General features: G+C 46.2%; 2 protein-coding genes across 12 annotated transcripts in view; both read right to left on the reverse strand.

The window, feature by feature from the left end:
- Window positions 1–9,000: 9,000 nt before the first annotated feature.
- On the reverse strand, window positions 9,001–13,487 carry NAA20 (N-alpha-acetyltransferase 20, NatB catalytic subunit). 2 transcript variants are annotated; one of them, XM_071738741.1, is made up of 6 exons: window positions 13,329–13,487; window positions 13,199–13,223; window positions 13,019–13,109; window positions 11,882–12,017; window positions 10,746–10,891; window positions 9,001–9,360 (listed from the first exon to the last, which is right to left on the reverse strand). In XM_071738741.1, the coding sequence occupies exons 1-6, from the start codon at window positions 13,379–13,381 to the stop codon at window positions 9,275–9,277; spliced, it is 537 nt and encodes a 178-aa protein (XP_071594842.1). In that variant the 5' UTR covers window positions 13,382–13,487; the 3' UTR covers window positions 9,001–9,274. The 2 variants fall into 2 exon arrangements, with proteins under 2 accessions (XP_071594842.1, XP_071594841.1); XM_071738740.1 differs by lacking the exon at window positions 9,001–9,360 and having other exon boundaries at window positions 10,636–10,891.
- Window positions 13,488–14,815: 1,328 nt separating this feature from the next.
- Window positions 14,816–18,970, reverse strand: part of LOC139793865 (sodium/potassium/calcium exchanger 3-like) — a 208,531-nt gene continuing 204,376 nt past the window's right edge. For all 10 annotated transcript variants that reach the window (XM_071738730.1, XM_071738729.1, XM_071738731.1 and 7 more), the window contains one exon: window positions 14,816–16,638. In XM_071738730.1, coding sequence (XP_071594831.1) covers window positions 16,321–16,638 — 318 coding nt within the window. In that variant the 3' untranslated portion in view covers window positions 14,816–16,320. The remainder of the gene's footprint in view (window positions 16,639–18,970) is intronic.

Consider the following 18,970-nt stretch of genomic DNA (forward strand, 5'->3'; position numbering starts at 1 on the left):
ATTTCACTACATGCTCCCAGAAGTCGGAACAGTCAGGACTGGCAAAATATAGAAAAACATAGAAAAAAAAAAATTATATATATATATTAATTCCCATAAAATTCTTATTAATTTTGGGAAGGGGGTTGGGGCTTTTTTGGGTTTCTGGGTTTTCTGAGGGGTGCTTTTTGGGTTTTTTTGGCTTTTTGGGGTAGGGGTTTTTTTTCTATTTTATTTTTTTTCTAATTTTTTCTTTTTTTTTTTTCTATTTTAATTTTTTCTATTTTAGTCTATATTATTTTTTCCACTTTTTTTTCTATTTTTTCTTTTTTTCTGTTTTTTCTATATTTTTCTTTTTTATTCTATTATTTTCTCTATATATTTTTTCTATATTTTCTATTTTTTTTTCAATTTTTTCTACTTTTTCTTTTTTTTCTATTTTAATTTTTCTATTTTTTGTATTTTTCTATTATTTCATTTTTTCTATTTTTTCTATTTTTTCTATTTTATTTTTCTATTTTTTTCATTTTTTCCATTTTTCTAAAAGAAAAAGATGGAAAAGATGGAAAAGATGGAAAAGGTGGAAAAGGTGGAAAAGGTGGAAAAGGTGGAAAAGGTGGAAAGTAGAAAAACATGAAAAAATTTTAAAAATTTGAAAAACCCACAGACGGCAAAACCCACAGACGGCAAAACAACCACAGCAGGGAACCAAGCCACAATCAGAGCTGCCAAGGAGCATCACAACAGCCACTGCCAACCTCTTCAGCACCAGACTCCTCAGATCCCCCACATCCCACCCCTCCCTCCAAGCCCTTCCCCACACATGGTTCCACTTATTTTTCAGGGGGGTTGGCACCTGAAGCCATGGTGAACAAGGAAAGCCACATCACAGGGCTGGGATGTTCCTGTAGCCACAGGGTTCCTTCACTACATTTTCAAGTCTTTTTTAATTAGGACATGATTGAAGACATGAAGGAACAGACTCCAATTGCTGTGCACAATCAGAATAGTTGATGGTGTGGCTCACAAGACTTACATACTATCCCAATATCTATTGATTCATCTACAATTTACACATCAAAGTGCTCTTCCTACAAAGATAAAAAACCTTATCTACCCGTTACCACCAGAGGCGCTGGGTTCCAGGACATAACATCGTCCAGATAGCAAATTCCTTAAGTTATTAAGAGCTCTTTGTTCTTCTTCAGGGTCAGTGAGTGCCTGGGAATCTACAGCACTCCTCTATTCCATGCAAGCCTGCTCCTCTGCTGTTCTACAAGGACACACAATTAATATTTTTTTTTTATTATTTGTTAAAGATACTTCTACTTAGATTTATCCTTCAAACTCCACTGTGTAGTACAAAACCTAGACTACATAGCCTGGACCTAGGAAAAGTGCAGTGATGTCACCAGGCATAAAGTGATGACTTCATAGGGAGGGTCCAACAAGCGTACATGATGAACTCTATGGGGCACAGCTATATCTATGGGGCAGGCAGGCAGCTGTGGGTCATGCTCACTGGAGCCTGGAGTAGCCACTGGTCAGTGAGGCCAGGTCCCCTGGAAAGCTGTGGGGCAGCAGCCCCACAAATCTAACTCCAGTTCTGAGGGACAGAAAAAATGTCCCTTTGGGTCGGGACACACTCCTTTCAGGTTAAGCCCCACCCTTTTCAGATGGACACTCCCCCATGTGGGGCACACCCAACCCACTTTTGGTGCAGATGCACCTACTTTGGCTTATAGTCTCGCCCTCCTGAATGGACACACCCTCTGAGGGATGCAAACCCCACCCCCTGTGGGTGCAGACACTCCCGCTTTGCCTTAAGCCCCACCCTCAGGGGAATAAACACTCCCTGTTTTATACAATCCCCACCAACTTTGGCTGTGGACACGACCTTTTGCATTAAGCTCTGCCCTCCTTGGAATAAACACACACAGTGTGATGGAAAACCTCTCCTACTTTGGGTGTGCAAATGCCCCTTTTCCTTATAGCCCCGCTCTCCTGAGTGGACACACCCTCTGTGATTTAAAAACCCTGACCCCGTTGGCTGTGGACATGCCCCTTTTGTGTTAAGTCCCACCTTCCAACCCCTCCAAATTTGGCTGTGGACACGCCTCCTTTCCTTATAGTCCCCTTCTCCTGAGTGGACACACCCTCAGTGCTATGCAAACCCTGCCCCATTTGGTGGGGACGCACCCCTTTTATATAAAGCCCCGTCCTCCTGTATGTGGACACACCCCCTGTAATGGGAACCCCACCGTCATACACACCCCCTTCGCATGAAGCCCTGCCCTCTTGGGAATAAACACTCCCTGTGAAGCAAACCCTGCCGACTTTGGGTGTGGACACATCCCTTTATGGTTTAGCCACGCCCTCTTAGGAGTGGACACCCTCCCTTTGTGATGCCTACCTCACCCTTTATCGCTGTGGAAACGCCTCCTTCGGATTAAGCCATGCCCTCCTTCGCATGGACACACCGCTCATGTGATGCAAGCCTTGCCCCCTTTGAATTAAGCCCCGCCCTCCTGGAAATAAACACTCCCTGTGTGAAGCAAACTGTGAGCCAGTTCATAGAATCATAGAATTAGCCGGGTTGGAAGGGACCTCAGAGATCATCAAGTCCAACCCTTGACCCACCGGTACGGTTGCTAGACCATGGCACTGAGTGCCACATCCAGACTCTTTTTAAATGTCTCCAGGGACGGAGAATCTACCACCTCACCGGGCAGCCCATTCCATTGCCTGATCACCCTCTCCGTGAAGAAATTCTTTCTAATATCTAACCTAAATCTCCCCTGGCACAACTTAAGACTGTCCTCTTGTCTTGTTGAAAGTCGTCTGGGAAAAGAGACCAACTCCCACCTCGCTACAACCTCCTTTCAGGGAGCTGTAGAGAGCGATGAGGTCTCCCCTGAGCCTCATCTTCTTCAGGCTGAACAGCCCCAGCTCTCTCAGCCTCTCCTCATAGGATCTGTGCTCGAGTCCCTTCACCAGCCGGGTTGCCCTCCTTTGGACCTGCTCCAGGACCTTGATATCCTTCCTGAACTGAGGGGCCCAGAACTGGACACAGTACTCGAGGTGTGGCCTCACCAGCGCTGAGTACAGGGGCAGAATCACTTTCTTGGACCTGCTGGCGACGCTGTTTCTGATACAGGCCAGGACGCCATTGGCCTTCTTGGCCGCCTGGGCACACTGCTGGCTCATGTTCAGCTTCTTGTCAATCCAGACTCCCAGGTCCCTTTCTGCCTGGCTGCTCTCCAGCCACTCTGTGCCCAGCCTGTAGCGCTGCATGGGGTTGTTGTGGCCAAAGTGCAGGACCCGGCACTTGGAATGTTGAACCTCATCCCGTTGGAATCAGCCCAGCTCTCCAGTCTGTCCAGGTCGCTCTGCAGAGCCCTCCTGCCTTCCGGCTGGTCCACACTTCCTCCCAGCTTGGTGTCGTCTGCAAATTTGCTGATGATGGACTCAATCCCTTCCTCTAAGTCATCGATAAAGATATTAAACAGTACTGGGCCCAACACCGATCCCTGGGGGACACCGCTGGTGACCGGCCACCATTTTGATGCAGCCCTGTTTACCACCACTCTCTGGGCCCGGCCTTCCAGCCAGTTCTTAACCCAGCACAGGGTTGTCCTGTCAAAGCTGCGGACTGACAGCTTTTTCAGGAGAATGCTGTGGGGGACAGTGTCAAAGGCCATGCTGAAGTCCAGGTAGATCACATCCACCGCCTTCCCCTCATCCACCAGGCGGGTCACCCGATCATAAAAGGAGATCAGGTTGGTCAGGCAGGACCTTCCCTTTCTAAACCCGTGCTGGCTAGGTCTGATCCCTTGCCCATCCTGTAGGTGCTGTGTGATTGCACCGAGGATGATCTGCTCCATAACCCTGCCAGGCACTGAGGTCAGGCTGACGGGCCTGTAGTTTCCTGGGTCCTCCTTCCGGCCCTTTTTGTGGATTGGCGTGACATTCGCCAACTTCCAATCTGGGATGTCCCCAGTGAGCCAGGACTGTTGGTAGATGATAGAGAGAGGCTTGGCGAGCTCTTCTGCCAGCTCCCTCATCACCCTTGGGTGGATCCCATCCGGTCCCATAGACTTGTGGGGATCCAAGCAGCTCAACAGGTCACTGACTGTGTCCTTCAATATTACAGGGGGGCTGTTTAGATTCTTATCACCTTCTTTAAGCTCCAGAAGCCATCTGTCCTCATGATGACCTGTCTTTCTGTTGAAAACTGAGGTAAAGAAGGTGTTAAATACCTCAGCCTTTTCCTCATCTTTGATAACTATATTCCCACCCATGTCCAGTACAGAATGACTGTTCCCCACAGAAGCCACCCCAGGTAACTGATGCACTGCACAGATCACCCCTCCACAGAATGTAACACCCCAAAACTGCTGCTTCTGCACTCAAGGTACCCTTCACCTTGCCGGCGTCCTCCCCCGTGCCAGTGTCTCACTTCACACCTAGAAAATAAAGTCAGAGAAGTGTGAGTCAGAACCACCCACAGTTATCCCCATCCTCCCACACCCACCTTTAGCCAGCTCTCTGCTCTGCCCTCTGGCACACAGCTCATGCACCTGAAAAGAACCCAAACCAACCATGGAAATCAAGTCACCTGGATGCTGCCAGGTAGTTTGGTGAGACCTGAGGTGGTCTTGTTGTGTATAGCCTCTAACTACAGTTACAAGTACAAATCCCAGCTCTAGAGCCCCAGCTGTACAACACCAACAGTGGGCACAGCACAGACACAGGCTGGAGCTGCCCTGCCGAGTACACGCTCGCATTGCGCTGAAGATTCTTGCACTCTCTTTACCCACCCAAAGGGGACTGCACCCTGATAGCCCTCACCCCTACACTAAATGTAAAACCCCTCTCAATTTGCAGCCTCATCCCCTCCCAGGCCCTCAGCTTAGCTTTCAATTGGCCAGGGGTCTGCAGCCATCTTCAATGAAACCACTACTTGCTCTAACTGGGATGCTTTTGCAGTTACCAGGCCTCTCAAACATCTGAAAAGAAAAAAAAAAAAAAAAAAAAGAAAGAAATGTTTAAAATCAAACCAACCAATCCACAATCAGTGCCGGCAGTGTGCAGTCCACCAACCTCTTTAACACTGCTCCCCTCCTCCCCAAAAGCACTGCAGTGTTCTGTTCACCTACTCAGTCCAGAATTGGATGCTGCACCCCTCCTTGCTTGTGGTATCTAAGGTACTGAAAGACACACACTTACTGCTGTGCTTCTGAGAAGCCCCCTGCCCAGTGACCCTCCTCACTAACATCCCAACTTACCTCAGATGCTCATCCACTTTCAACAAGGGCCTGCACAGTATCTGCAAAACCAAACAAACACTTCAGTGAGCTGCCACAGGTGACTTTGGGTGTCAACACAACCGGGTCGGTGTCTTAAGAGTGTCTCACCTTCTCGGGCTGCTGTTGGCATCCTGCTTCACCACTCCAAGGCGGTCACCTCGTCTGCAAAAATGACAGCAAACAACCCACACTGAGACACTGCCGAAGCCAGAAGCCTGCCCAAAACATCTCCCCTCTGCTGCTCTCCCCTTTGCCCGTCTGGCCTCTGCTGGTTACAGGTTGAGCCTTGCATGCCACCTGGGAAGCACACAGAAGGGATGCTTGGCACTCCCTGACAACAACTCCTGACAAACAATTGCTGTTCCAGCACACCAGTCTTCACTCACCACAGGCTCCTCTTCAACCAGAGACACCAGATAGATCCATGCTTTCAGGATCTAGTGCAAGAAAAGAAGCACCTGATCAGCACTGTGATGATAAGCACAGGTGTTCAAGACCCTAAGGATGGGGCATGAGATGTGTGCTGCACTACTGGAGTGCAAAGAGAAGACTGGGACCCAAAGGGGGTCCGAGATGCAGAAGATGACAGATTGGACAAGCTGCAAAATGGTACACAGTGGCTGGAGCTGCCCTGTCTGGCACACGCTAGTTTCATGCAGAAAAGTAACTCACTCCCATTAACTGCCTAAAAGGGACAGTTCCCACTCAGCCCTCTCCCCTACTCCAACTTTGAAATCCCTCCCCACAGTGCCCAACCTTGACCACTCCATTCCCCGAGCCCTCCCCAGCACTTATGCCTCAACTTAGCTTTCAGGGGATAGAGGTCTCAAACCCATCCACACTTTAAAAAAAAACAACTCCACAAGGATCCAGAGGTGTTAGTCCTGCAGTCACCAGGTTCCTCTTCACCATCTGCAAAGAGATAAAAACACCACACAATATTAAACCACCTTTTCACCCAAAAACATCCCACACGAAGTTACCAAGAGGAGAAGAAGCTGCGGGCAAGAAATGCCCTCCTATCTGCCCAGACTGCTGACCCGGACTCCTGCAGAAAGCTGATGACACAGTATCACTGAGCTTCCAAAGCCTCTCATTCAAACTTCTCCCCGCAGCTGCAGAAGAGCAGAGCCCTGACCCCAGCTCAGTCCTAGGGTAGAGCGAACTCCCCCGGCAGGAGGGGTTCGTGTACCCTGGGCACCGCCCCCGGAAGGGGCAGAGTCCGGCGCCGGCTGGAGAGCACAGCTGCGGCTGCCAGCGGTACCAGGGACGCGTCGAGGGGCTACGGGGAGAGCGGCGGGGACACAGCACGGAGCAGGGATGGAGGGGGCTGCAGTGAGGACATGCCCAGGAGAAGAATACTCCCGTGGAAAAAATCTCCTGAAGACTGTGGTGATACATTGATTTAAGCAATATTAGAATTAATGGTAAAACTGTTTAGGATCCGGGCACACAGAAGAAGCATCCGTCCTCGGGGGAGGGAGCGGGGCGGCCCCTGGGAGGGAGCAGGCAGCCGCAGTGCCCGTCTCCAGCGCAGCGCGCCCCACCTCTGCCCCTCCTCACACACCCGGCCTGGCAGCGACCTAAAAGGGTTGGAACAAGCCGCGGGGTGGGGCTGGCGGCGAGCGGGTCTCGGGAGGACTCCGGCCGTTCCGGGAGGCTCCCTGGGTGCCCGCCTCCTGCCCGCTCTCCTTCTCCCGGCCCCTCCCTGGCCCGGCACGCCTACCACGGAGCGGAGCCCGGACGCAGGTGAGCGGAGTGTTAAAGCGGGGATTTGTCCTGTCCAGGAATGCAGCAGACAGCGGTGAAAGGTGTGCCAGGGCAGGGCTTGATCGGGCTTTGGAAGCCTTTAAGGGCAGCCTCTGACTAGAAGGCAGAGCCAGGTGAGCATGCCCAAGCGAGACGATTCTTGTGACCCAGAGGGTGAAGCGTAGTCTGCATGCTGACACATAACTCGTTCTTTGTGAACGTCTGATTTTTGTCCTTTCCCGAGGACCGTAGAGAAGCTCCGTGTGGTATTTAACTACCAATACTTGCCTCAGTGTTGAGACATCTCAGTGACAGGATCTCTGCTGTCCTACACTTCACAGTCACCCCAACACCTTAATCTGGAGGGAACCAAGCTGTTCCACCCACCAGTGTTGAGCTTCCTCTGAGCCAGTGGTATTATCTTGTGTTCTTATGCTATGTGACAGCAATCTTTCGTCTCTTCTCATGCATTTCAGCAATGCATTACTGTAGACGATGCAGATACTACACTTCAGCTGTTTTTCTGGTGAGAGTAATACGGAAATGGCTTCTGCCTGCTAACCTTTCTCTTGATTCTCCCTGTGCTCTTTTTCCAGTATCAGTGCTTTGTAACTCATCCTCCTGGCTTCTTCAGCCTCCCCTGCTATATGACACTCGTGTCACTATGAGAGTCACCTCTCAGTGCTGCCTTTCTTCTGTGCAGGATCCCCTTACAGCCCTGAAAGCCTCACTAGAAGAGAAGAGCATGCTCTCATACCATGCTCTCATCTATATGGGCTGCCTTTGTTCAGTAAGTGCTCTAGAGCTCTGACCAGTCACAGTTCACCAGCAGATGGTTAATTCTCTAGTTTGTAACTGACTGCCCATGTTAAGAGTCCTTCTTGGTAACTGGATGGCAAAGATAGGCTCCTGAGGTGTGTGTCCTTCCTTGAAAGTTGCTTTGAACTTCAGATACTTTATATAATATAAAAGAGAGAGATTTTTGCGTTAAGATCTGTTTCAATGTATAAATTAGTATAATTTTCCAAGACACATAACAGTGAGAGAAAAGGAAAGGAAAACTTCAAAGTATAAAATAAATACTAAATCTCAGCAGTTCACCTGACACTTAGGGGGTGTGCATACGTTTAAATACTTCTACTATAAAAGTGTCTGACTTCCCTTCTGCATTCCATTATTGTGTCCAAAACACAATTATAATTTGACAAGGGCTTGGGGTTTTTTGTGTGTTAGACCACTATAACCTGCTACTGAGGCACCAGGGAAATTTTCCACTCAAAGAGACAGAAATAAAGTTCTTCAGAGCACTCCATCAAAATACTGAGGAAAAAAATCCCGCAGCATTCCAGAAAAAGCCACGAGCAAGCAGCAGCAGAGAGGGATAGGAATCAGGAGAGAGAGTGTAAAGAGAAAGGTATGACAAGGGAGACTGAGAAGCAGAGAGAGGCACAGGGAAAACGACAGTGAGATGGAGCAAGAAACAGTATCAGGGAGCAGGATGAAAGGACAAATAGAGAAAAAGGAAAAGGAGTGGGACACAGAAGAGCTAAGACAGGGAACAGAGAAGAGGGATTGCATAATGCAGAGGGATGCAGATTGGGACAAAGAGATGGAGAAGTTATAAAACATGACAGGCTGGAGGATGTGCTTCTACCTGTCACTCCTGATGTCACTTCAGGCCACAAAAATGGGACATGGCACTAGACAGAAGCATGGTGAGTGATAAAAAAAAAAGATGCAGAGAAAATTAAGTTCAGTTCAGTGTCTGTACCACGACAAAGGGAAAGGCATTTCTACATTATATACTACAGGTTTATCCTCTGTACAAGTACTAACACATTGCTTTCTCTTGGTGAGTATTTTATGGTGTTTTTCATTGGTTATGAATAAATGCATTTGAAGAATTTTACTATTACTGACTTCAGGTGTTTTTTGTTTGAAAGAAACCCAAGAAAAGACCACACAGGGGGTAATTCCATTTTAATAATCTCTGAACTGCTGATATTTTAAAGAAAAAATGATGGGCCCTTTCCAACCCCTACCATTCTCTGAGACTGTGAAGTGCAGGGGTATGCAGCCATTGCCAACAGAAGCAGCATTAGTAAGATTCTCAGTATTGCTTTTTGATATTTCATGGGGAAAAACATTGAGTCTAAGGGTTCTTATCTGTGAATTCTTGGAAGGGGGAGAAAGAACCTGACACTCTTAATAAGTTGCCTGAGAATCACAGCTTATAGTTACTCTATGTCCTCTGGTCTCACAGGATGAGGCAGAGGTATAATTGATTTCTTCTCCATATCTCTGGAAAGAGCTTTTCTCATATCTGCCACAGAAGAAAAAAAGTGCTATTATAATAAGACAGTCAGTGCAAAAAGACATACTAAGCAAATTCTCTATTACAATAAAATAATTTTTAATCAAGAACATATCCTACCATCATAGAACATCTTAAACAGGAGGGAATCATAAGGATCATAAAGTCCAACTCCCTGCTCCTCATAGGACTATCTAAAATTAAATCACATGACTAGGAGCATCATCCAGACGCTCCTTGAACTCTGAGAGGCCTAGAGCAATGACCACTTCCCTGGAAAGCCTATTCCAGTGACTGACCACCCTCTCCATGAAGAACCTTTTCCTGATGTCCCATCTGAACTGACGCAGCTTCATTCCCCTTCCAGATCTTGTCACTGTTCACCAGAGAGGACATCAGCACCGCTCTCTCCCCTGCCCCCCTTCAGGCTGTGATGAAGTCACCCCTCAGTAATGAGGTCATCACTCAGCCTTCTCTTCTCTAGGCTGAACAAACCAAGGGACTTTGCCTACTACTCCAAAGTCTTGCCCTCAAGACCTTTCACTCTCTTGGTCTCCTCTGGACACACCCTAACAGTTTGACGTTCTTAACATTGTTTAGCAGGTTTATCAACTCAAATTTAACACTGCATGGAACTCAACTGAATGGAAATGAAATGGCCAACTACGGGGACAAATACATGATTTCAGGCCTCTGCAGCAGTGGTAGATATCTGTCTGTAGTCCCAGTATTGCACAGTAGTCCTGCACATCAAATGAGTAGTGCAATTGAAAATATGTACAGCATGGCCACATCACTTGGGGGAAGATACTTAAGGAAGACGTAGAAAGAGACACCAGCTAGTATTTCAGTTTTGTGAGCAGAATCGACATTAAGATACTTCAAATTTCCATGATCCTTCCCTTTTAAATTGGAAATGCCACTCAATTCTTTGCCACTGTTAACCATTGACACCTGTGAATTTGTACTTAAGAAACTGAGAAAACCAAAGTTTCAAGTCCCTGTCATGGGAAGAAACGAGGAAGGAACTGCCATTCCTCCCCCCAGCAACACCAGCAGAAATATCAGACACTGGGTGTGAGCATTCCTTGGAAAGCAAAGACAGGTAAGAGGCTGCGATTTTCATATGCAGAATATGTCTTTGTACTAACTCATTTATTCTTGCTTTGTAAGTTTATTTTGCCACAGATACTACAAAATATGCAAACTGCAAGATTGTAACTGACGTAGTCCTCAGTAGGAAAAGCTATCTAAAGGTGTATACAAAATCCCATTTATCAACAACTATCTGACCTTGTTTCATATTAAAAAAACAAAAGAAATAATACAAACAAGCCCAGGAAGCCTCAACATGAGAACCTTTCCACTCACCTCCAGGCAGAACAAGCACTTACCATAAGCATCTTCATCAGGTTCCCCGCTGCTAGCAGAGTAGTACTCCAGCACAGTCCGGTACACGCTGTAGCCCAGCTGCTTGTACATATTGACTGCCACCTGGTTTGACACCCTCACAAATAGATCGACGAAAAATCCACCCTTTCTTTGAAAACATAAAAAACAACAGCACACAGTAAGGAACAGCAGATGAATGTGTTTCAAAATAATAACCCATAACTTGTACCCAGAGACAGAGCAGGTCGGATGATGTGGAAGGCTAATCCAACATCTTTCACACTGCAGTTACAGGAGCACTCCTCTGCCAAAGGATGAACCCAGCAGACTTCATTTAATTCCTATCACATGACCATTCCTCTGCAGCCACCAATGGGTTCAGAATTACAAACAGGAAGAACAGGGCAAGCCAAACCATCCACACAAGCCCCATATAAGTAAGAAATTATTTATAAAAATAATTACATCCACATTTTAAATTGCATTGGCTTAGGGACTGCCTTCTTTGAGTGCGGAGAGGGATGGGAGCAGTCACAAAATTCAGTCACCTAGCAGGAGACAGCCCTTCTCACAAGAGAGTTTTATTCAAAATGTTGCTCTGTTTTGTGACTTTTCCAACTTCAATGGGACTGCTCTACCAGCGTGAATCGGGGACATTTCCCTGTGGGTTCATTTGACAATAAAATACGTTTTCTGCAGATCCAAGTAACCAAGTACAAGATGGAAAGGAAGCTAAGGGACTACCTGCTGTACTGAAGTTATTCAAGATTGTGCCTAACGTAATGGCACAAAGCCTGAGACTGCTGTGTTGAAGACCCCATGGGAAACAGTGCTGGTGTCTTGAGAAGCTCTTTTCGTGACAAGAAAAGGACCTTTTTGTAGAGTATCTGTATTGGAATTCAGACTACTTCCTACTGGTTGTGTCAAGTTAGCTTTAAGAGAAACACAGAGATTTTAAATTTCTAAGCAACATTCATAAATTTTGTTCCCTAAACTGCAGGAAACTTCAGAGAGTCAGAACACTACTTAAAGCAGTGTTCTTTGTCTGTTTCACACAAATCAAATACCCAAGCCATGGACAGACATCTGTAGAAAGATTACTTTAAATGATAAATTTAAAAATGAGCATAGTACTCACTTTTCTGAAATTTCTTCCAGCAGCTCCATCAATTTAGCAGCCAAACCCAGCCGACGAAATTCTGGTGCCACGGAGAGAGCAGTAACATGCCCATGCCACTCCTCCCTGGCCACAGAGCCCTCTGCCTTACCCATGACTGTGAACACACAGAGCATCAGAGCAGCAGCCACACTCCCCCCACAGCCACACACCTTCACAGGAGGAACAGGCATGGAATACGCACTGCAAGGGCTGGGTACAGGCTCCAACAGGGGTGCCTGTGCTGCCAGTCTGTGATCCTGCAACCACTCAAAAGTGTTGTTTGCTCATGGATTACAATAGTTTGCTGCCTGGTGTATTTAAAGATAAAAAAACTCTGCTGATTCATTGTTTGGAGTGTGACTTCCAAATACAAATCTCAAGCCACTCATGAGTCTTCAACTGAGTGAAATTCAGAAGGTGACTACAATAAAAGAGTAACAGAGGGACAAAAGCCCAAACTAATTCACCATCCTCGCAGCTATTAGAGACTTTTGATGAACACAGGGGAACAAAGTTTGAGAAGCTTTGCTGACCTGGCAACAGAAAGCTAAGCCCCTGCAAACACAGTGGGCTTAAGAAAGAAAAACGAAAATAAAAGCAGGGCATGATGTTTTGAGGGGCTTCATTTTCTCTCCTTTAGAGGCAGACCCAAACCAGGGTCAGTTCACTAATAAATACTCATACTTCCAGACTCTGATAAACATCAGTCACTACTAATGAGTAACTGCTGGGGTGGGTACAGAGAAGCTTTCTGGTTTAGTCTTTTACAAAAGCTTTAAGGTTTCCTATGCTAAACACTATATTTCCCAGGTCCCTGCAAAAAGCCTTATTTTGCCCTTCTCCAAAAAGAAGCAAAAAAACGTGGAAGAAATAAGCAACCCAAGAGCTCTATTTGGGACGATTTCTGAAAAATATGAACACTACGTAGCAAATGAGGATTTGGCACTCAGCCCCAGCGCCCTCCCTCACAGGTCAGTATCTTCACTCACGGATGGACACCGTGCGGTGCCAGTCCCGACCGCGGGAACTTAGCTCGAGGCTCACAGCAGACACTCGCACACACGTTCACTCCATCAAACCCCCTTCCCAGGCCTGCCGCTCCCCGCCCGCACTCACTGTATCCCATCAGCTCCCCGCCAGGCGCCTCGGCCACAATGAAGTACTCGGGCCAATGCGCCAGGTACTGCAGGTAGAAAGGGATCCCGTACTGTGCGATGAGTTAAGGAGCAAGCCGGGCTGCCGCCACCGCCCCGGCCCCTCGCCGCCGCCGCCCCGGTCCGCTGGGCAGAAGGATACGGTCTCGGTCAGCGGGTCCAGGTTGCTGCGGGGACAGAGCAGGGCTGACGGCGGGCCCGCAGGCCGATGGGCCGTCCCGGGCTAGCGGGAGCGAGCAGAGGGCGGGGAAGGGAGCGGGGCCGGTGCTCACATATTGTTGAAGCGGAACAGATCATCGCAGGTGAAGGCGCGCAGGGTCGTCATGGCGCTGCCGACCGGCTGTTTGCTGCTGCCGCCGCTCCGGAAGGGCTCTCGGCTCTGCACCGGAAGCTTGCTCACCGCGCAGGAAGTGCTTCCGCAGCCTGGGGTCCTTCCGCCAGAAAGAGGAGGCAGCGGTGCCAGGAGCCAGCGCCATACGGTCTGGGCACCCACTGCCCTGCTAAGCTGCGAAGCAGAGACGGCCCCGGGAGCTACAGGCCGAGACCTGGGCTCCGTTGGCTCGTTCTCCCTTTCGGGAAGGGGCGGTCTGACGAACCCCTCTGGCAAAGTCTTACGAAAAACGCGGCCTTCTCGCCGCTCTAGATCACTGGTTTGGGTCATTTTCGCTTACTCCCCCCTATCTGCCTCTCCGTAGTCCTGGCAGGAGTTGGGGGAGCTGCGCAGTGACTCGTTTGTTTTCCCCTTTCAGAGCCCTCTGCCCGCAGAGAAGCGGCCTCGCCCCTCCCCTCCCCTCCCCTCCCCTCCCTCCGGCAGTGAGTCCCTACCCGGTTTGTGCCCAGGACAGACAGGGCGGGCCGGGAAGGCTGAGGTTGCTAGGAAAGGTGACAGCCTTTGCTACGAAAAATAACGCGTAAAAGACAAGAATAAGTTGCATTTGATAGAAGCTCTCACAGGTGGCAATCTGATTTTGCAGTGCATGCCTTGTGTATTCACAAATAACCCGCTAATGTAGTGTTAACTTTTCTGTAAAGCCTCTTATTAGTAAGATTTAGGGATTTATTGCCTCCAGCTTTTATTAAGAAGAGAGCACCTCAGCTTAACATTTTATTGCTTTTCAGTATTTCATAACACCAGACCTCTCACACTGCAGATGACCAAATAGCTTCAAGTCCAAATTCCTCCCAAAGTTTGTGTCCTCTGTTTCATTGTGAGAATTCAGTGACTCCGCACAGCGAGTCAAATGTTCTGTTTTTCAGCAGAGACAATTATACACAAATAGAGAGTGGAATCATCATGAGGTGGTTTGGGCACACGTTTCACTCTTTCCACTCCTTTGCTTTCCTTCCTCACATTCTGAGTTTCTTAATATTTTGCCCCTCTTCCCCAGCCTTCCCCTTCCCTAGCAGAGTCTTTTTCATATGAAAGTGGTGGAATTTTCTTTAGCACCGGATGAAAATGTTAACAAGAAATGGTACAGCAGTCAAGATACCTGCTTGCTTCTATTGACTGTCCAGGTTAAGTACATTACCTAGGTAATGTTTCTGCACCCTTTGCAAAGAGCTTAAAGCAAGACAAGCAGTGTGAAAAGCAGCAGCAGAGTTTATCAATACATGAACCACTCATGTGTGACCCATTCCTTCAGAAACGAGAACAAACCCAAACAAACAAACAAAAAACACCAAACCCAAAAAACAACCAACCAAAAAAAAAGCAAACAACCCCCCCCCCAACCCAAAAACCACAGCACAACATCCCAGATTACAGTTCAGTATTACCATGTATTACTATGTGCAAAACTCACCACTTACAGCAGAAAATACAAACATGCCAGGGGTTTCAGGTACACAGCAAACTGACAGAAAGGTGACAATCTCTGCATGTACAACACTTGTGCTGCTTGCCAACATCCCTGCGACCACCTTCCATTTACTGGGGAGAGCCCCATGCCACTCTGAAGAGGGTGGCCCTCATGGACTGGAGTGGGGACACCCACAGCATCATCTACCTTGAATGATTTAACACCATGTGAGCTTTGTGTGAGGAGGACCAAGCTTCACACCCCAGCTCCAAAGTAGCTTAGAACCATGAAATGCCACAAGACTTTCTTCCATCCCAGACACAGTTTAATGTTGGTGACAGCCTGTACAGGACAGTTAGTGTTCTCCTTCACCTGATACATTCAGTCCTCTGCTAACACAAACAGGTATCTGTGATGTGCTGTTGCAATCCTCTGCAAATCTACAACATGCTTATACAAAGGTCCCTTACCAACCTCCTCTGCTTATTTTCTGCAAGGAGCCTGAACCAGCAGACTAACATGTTTAAATCCTAAATGAGATTCCCTACATTCTTTCTCTGCCCTTTTTCCACATCCTTTTTTTTTTCATTTCCTCTTCCAACCCCCTTGTTCTGTCTAAAACAATGCATATAAACAATATTCCAGATAACAGTACATTGTGTTCAGGTAAAGGCACTGAAATTGCCAGTGCAATGTTACAATCTTCTTACAGATAGCAGTTTATTAAAAACTCTTCTATACCAGGAAAAGAAGAGAAACCACAGAGACTTATAATGCAATACTCTAAGACCAGCAAGAGATTTATTTTGTATATTAAATGTTAAAATCACATGCATAATTATAGAACACTTTATAGTTAAAAAAATATTTCAAAAACCAACCCTGACAGTTTACCTGCAACTGCTATAAAATTTCTATTTTTTATATATATATATATATATATATATATATATAACCATGGCAATTTTCTGGAATTAAAAAAATTAGAAAAGGATGCAATCATCCAGGTAATTGAGTTAACTGATGCCCTGCATCGGACAGTTGTGTCAAACTCATGCTGGTGAAACTGAGCTCATACCAGCCAGTTTTCTGAAACATATGTCTGGCATACATATATTTAGATCAGAATGGCATTTGGCTAAAGGATGAGTGTAAGAAAACAGATTTTTGCACACTACAGCAAAGACTTGCAGAGGGCCACAGTATAATATGCTTCCAAAAAGTCTGCGGTACAAAAAATTCATCCTCATGGACTGTTTACTCAGATGCGCTACTGGAACTCCCTCTGCCACTGGCCACGTTCACTGGTTTATGTGGGTTTTTTGTAAGCAACGCGAGAAGTGTCTGCATGTGTTTCATAGGCACTTAAGGTTTAAGACCTGTTTTAACTCCTAAGGAAGGCAGCCAAAAAAGATGTTTTTCAAGAGTTCACAAGGAACAGGAATTAAACGATGAGTTGCTGGTTTTAGGAAGCCGAGTCATCGTTGTTTTGAAAAATGGCACCGTATGGATCACTGTTAATGCGCTTGTAGACGAAGTGGAAGACCTGAGGCTGTGGGCGGCTGTGCAACTCTGCCTTGATTTTCTGAGGGTAGGTGTCCTCTGTCAGTTGCTGCCAAGTGTCATCCACAAAAAGAAACAGGCTATATTCTTCTGGATTGGCCACTTTAAACTTTTCAGCACAAAGCTGACATACATCTTCCGTAGTAATATATGGTCTTACTAGTAAGGTCTTCCCTGTACATCCACTGTTAACTTCCTGGAATGCAACACGAAGGTAGTTCTGTAGAAGGATAAAACAGGCATCAGAAGCTTGAATAAACAAAAACCTCTCCTCTGGAAACTGAAGAGTCAGCAACAAAACAGCCAGCCTCTCCATTGTGAATCATGATGTTGACAGTAAAACTATAGCAAGCCAGCAGTGAGCATACAAGAAAATCAACAGCATCACCTCTATGATTCTAAGATGTTCTTTCCATGGCTTACTTCTAACCCTGGAATTAAGAGTGGACAGATACAGCCTTAAAACCACATAGAAAACATCAGTGGTTTTAAGGGGAAAAAAATACAGTGAAGCAAAACAAACTGACTGAGCTGGAACCTATGTCTGCATGCTGAATACATTTGGCATGCTAAATTATAGTGGTAAAAATTTACATTTCATAAAAGCAAACTGTTAAAAGCTAAGACTAAGAAGAATGTTTGTTATGGCTGAAGTTGCAAAAAGCACTCTCATCTTTAATAAAACAATTTCTGATAGTTTGCAGACTGAAACAATGAAGCTTTGCAACACCATTTAAATCACTGGGGTGGAACCTGACTGAATAAAATTAATCCCTTTTTGTTATCCAGCATGAAGAAATTATTAAAAACATCAGCCTAGTAAAGGAGGAAATTCTTCACAGAGAGGGTAATCAGGCATTGGTATGGGCTGTCCAGGGAGGTGGTGGATTCTCTGTCCCTGGAGGTTTTTAAGAAGAGACTGAATGTGGCATTCGGTGCCATGGTCTGGGAACCATGGTGGAAGTGGGTCAAGGGTTAGGCCTGATGATCTCAGAGGTCCTCTCCAACCCAGCTGATTCTGTGAAAATGCACTACAATTTTCATTTTCAAATGTTTTAAATACATGTGCTTTTAGACAGACAGGATTGCTGTAAGGAGAGGCTGAAGTTTGAAGAAATACCTGTAACTCATATATAGTATAAAAATTATCTATGCAGTATCAGAAAGTTGTATTTAATCATCACCAAAGTACAGGATTTTTTGCTTTTCCATGCTTTTGAGGTAGGGGGTAGGAAGGATGAAGGCCTTCCAGGGCCCAAAAGCTGATGAGGCTGTGAGACTATATCACAGAAATGCAGTGATCGCATCCTGGTTCAATTTTTAGAAAGATGAGTTGAGGTAAAGTTCTGTTGTGATACATTTTTATGGTAGGGAAGAGGCTTCATTTCAGGACTACAGGACATAAAGAAAGGAGATGGAAAACTGACATTCTGAACTGGCAGGAAAATGCATGAATTTGTGCCATACATAGCCTGGAAGTGGTGTGATCCTTCAATACAGAGACAACAAGAGGGGCACTAAATACACTCAGAGCCAGCTCTTCCCCCACCCATTCCCACATCCAGCATGGCATCCAGCAGTACAATTAGCTTGGCTGAAGTTCACTTGCTGAGGAAGAGAAGATGAAATGGAATACAAGATCCTGCTGAAAAAATCTTCTGTCACTTAGCCATGCAGCAGAAATATGAAGTGATGCATTTTTCTAAGAAAGTGCTCTGCTAGAAAAAGACTCAAGCTACTTGAATCTGACCCCTAACTACAGGTAAGCAGAATATAAAATGGATCCCAGTAAGATGGCCTAGCTTTGTGCAGTGGGCATAGTTTGGACTTTCTGTTCATCAGCTCTCCTCCTCCGAAGAAAGTCAAACTGTGGAAGACTGCTTCTGTTCTCAACTTGTTACTGTTCAGTGTTGCGCTGTAGTTGTTTGCATGGACAATGATAAAGTAGAAGCAGCCTTAACTGAAAGGTTTCTTTTACTCTTGGTCACCCCACAACTTCCTTTCTTAAGCTCTTTAACTACATTATAACTGACTGCTGGTTGTCATTAGTCTCTCTGGCAAGTTTGCACTGTAGTATGAACTGTAAACAGCTAAACACAACGTATTAAATCCTTTCTTCTCAATTCATCCTCCTTGCTTTGGTCCACAAATTGATTCATCTGAACAGACACAGCATACTACATGAAAGACGAGCAGGCCTGGTTTTAAAAGATGAAGTAATCCCAACTGCTTTGTTATTCTTCAGTTGAAGTTACTGCTCTACTGTGAAAGAGCAGTAAATAATAGAGGGGAGAGGAAAAAAGCACAAATAAACATGAAGACATTCATAGTATAGTACTATACTCCTTCCTTAAACTTCAAAACTGTAGACAAAGCTTTTCTCCCACTTCTCCTGTCTACCACCTGCTGTAGGCCACCACTAGCTACTGGGGAGTTGTGCTGATTTTTATACCACCGGAAATATGGATTTGTTCTTTTTCAAAGTAAATCATACTAAGAAGCTGAATCTAAGATATGATTCAGTTTGTGCTCACCCTGCATGACTTAAACAG

Source organism: Heliangelus exortis, chromosome 3 (genome assembly GCF_036169615.1).
Source record: "Heliangelus exortis chromosome 3, bHelExo1.hap1, whole genome shotgun sequence".
Lineage (NCBI taxonomy): Eukaryota > Metazoa > Chordata > Aves > Apodiformes > Trochilidae > Heliangelus > Heliangelus exortis.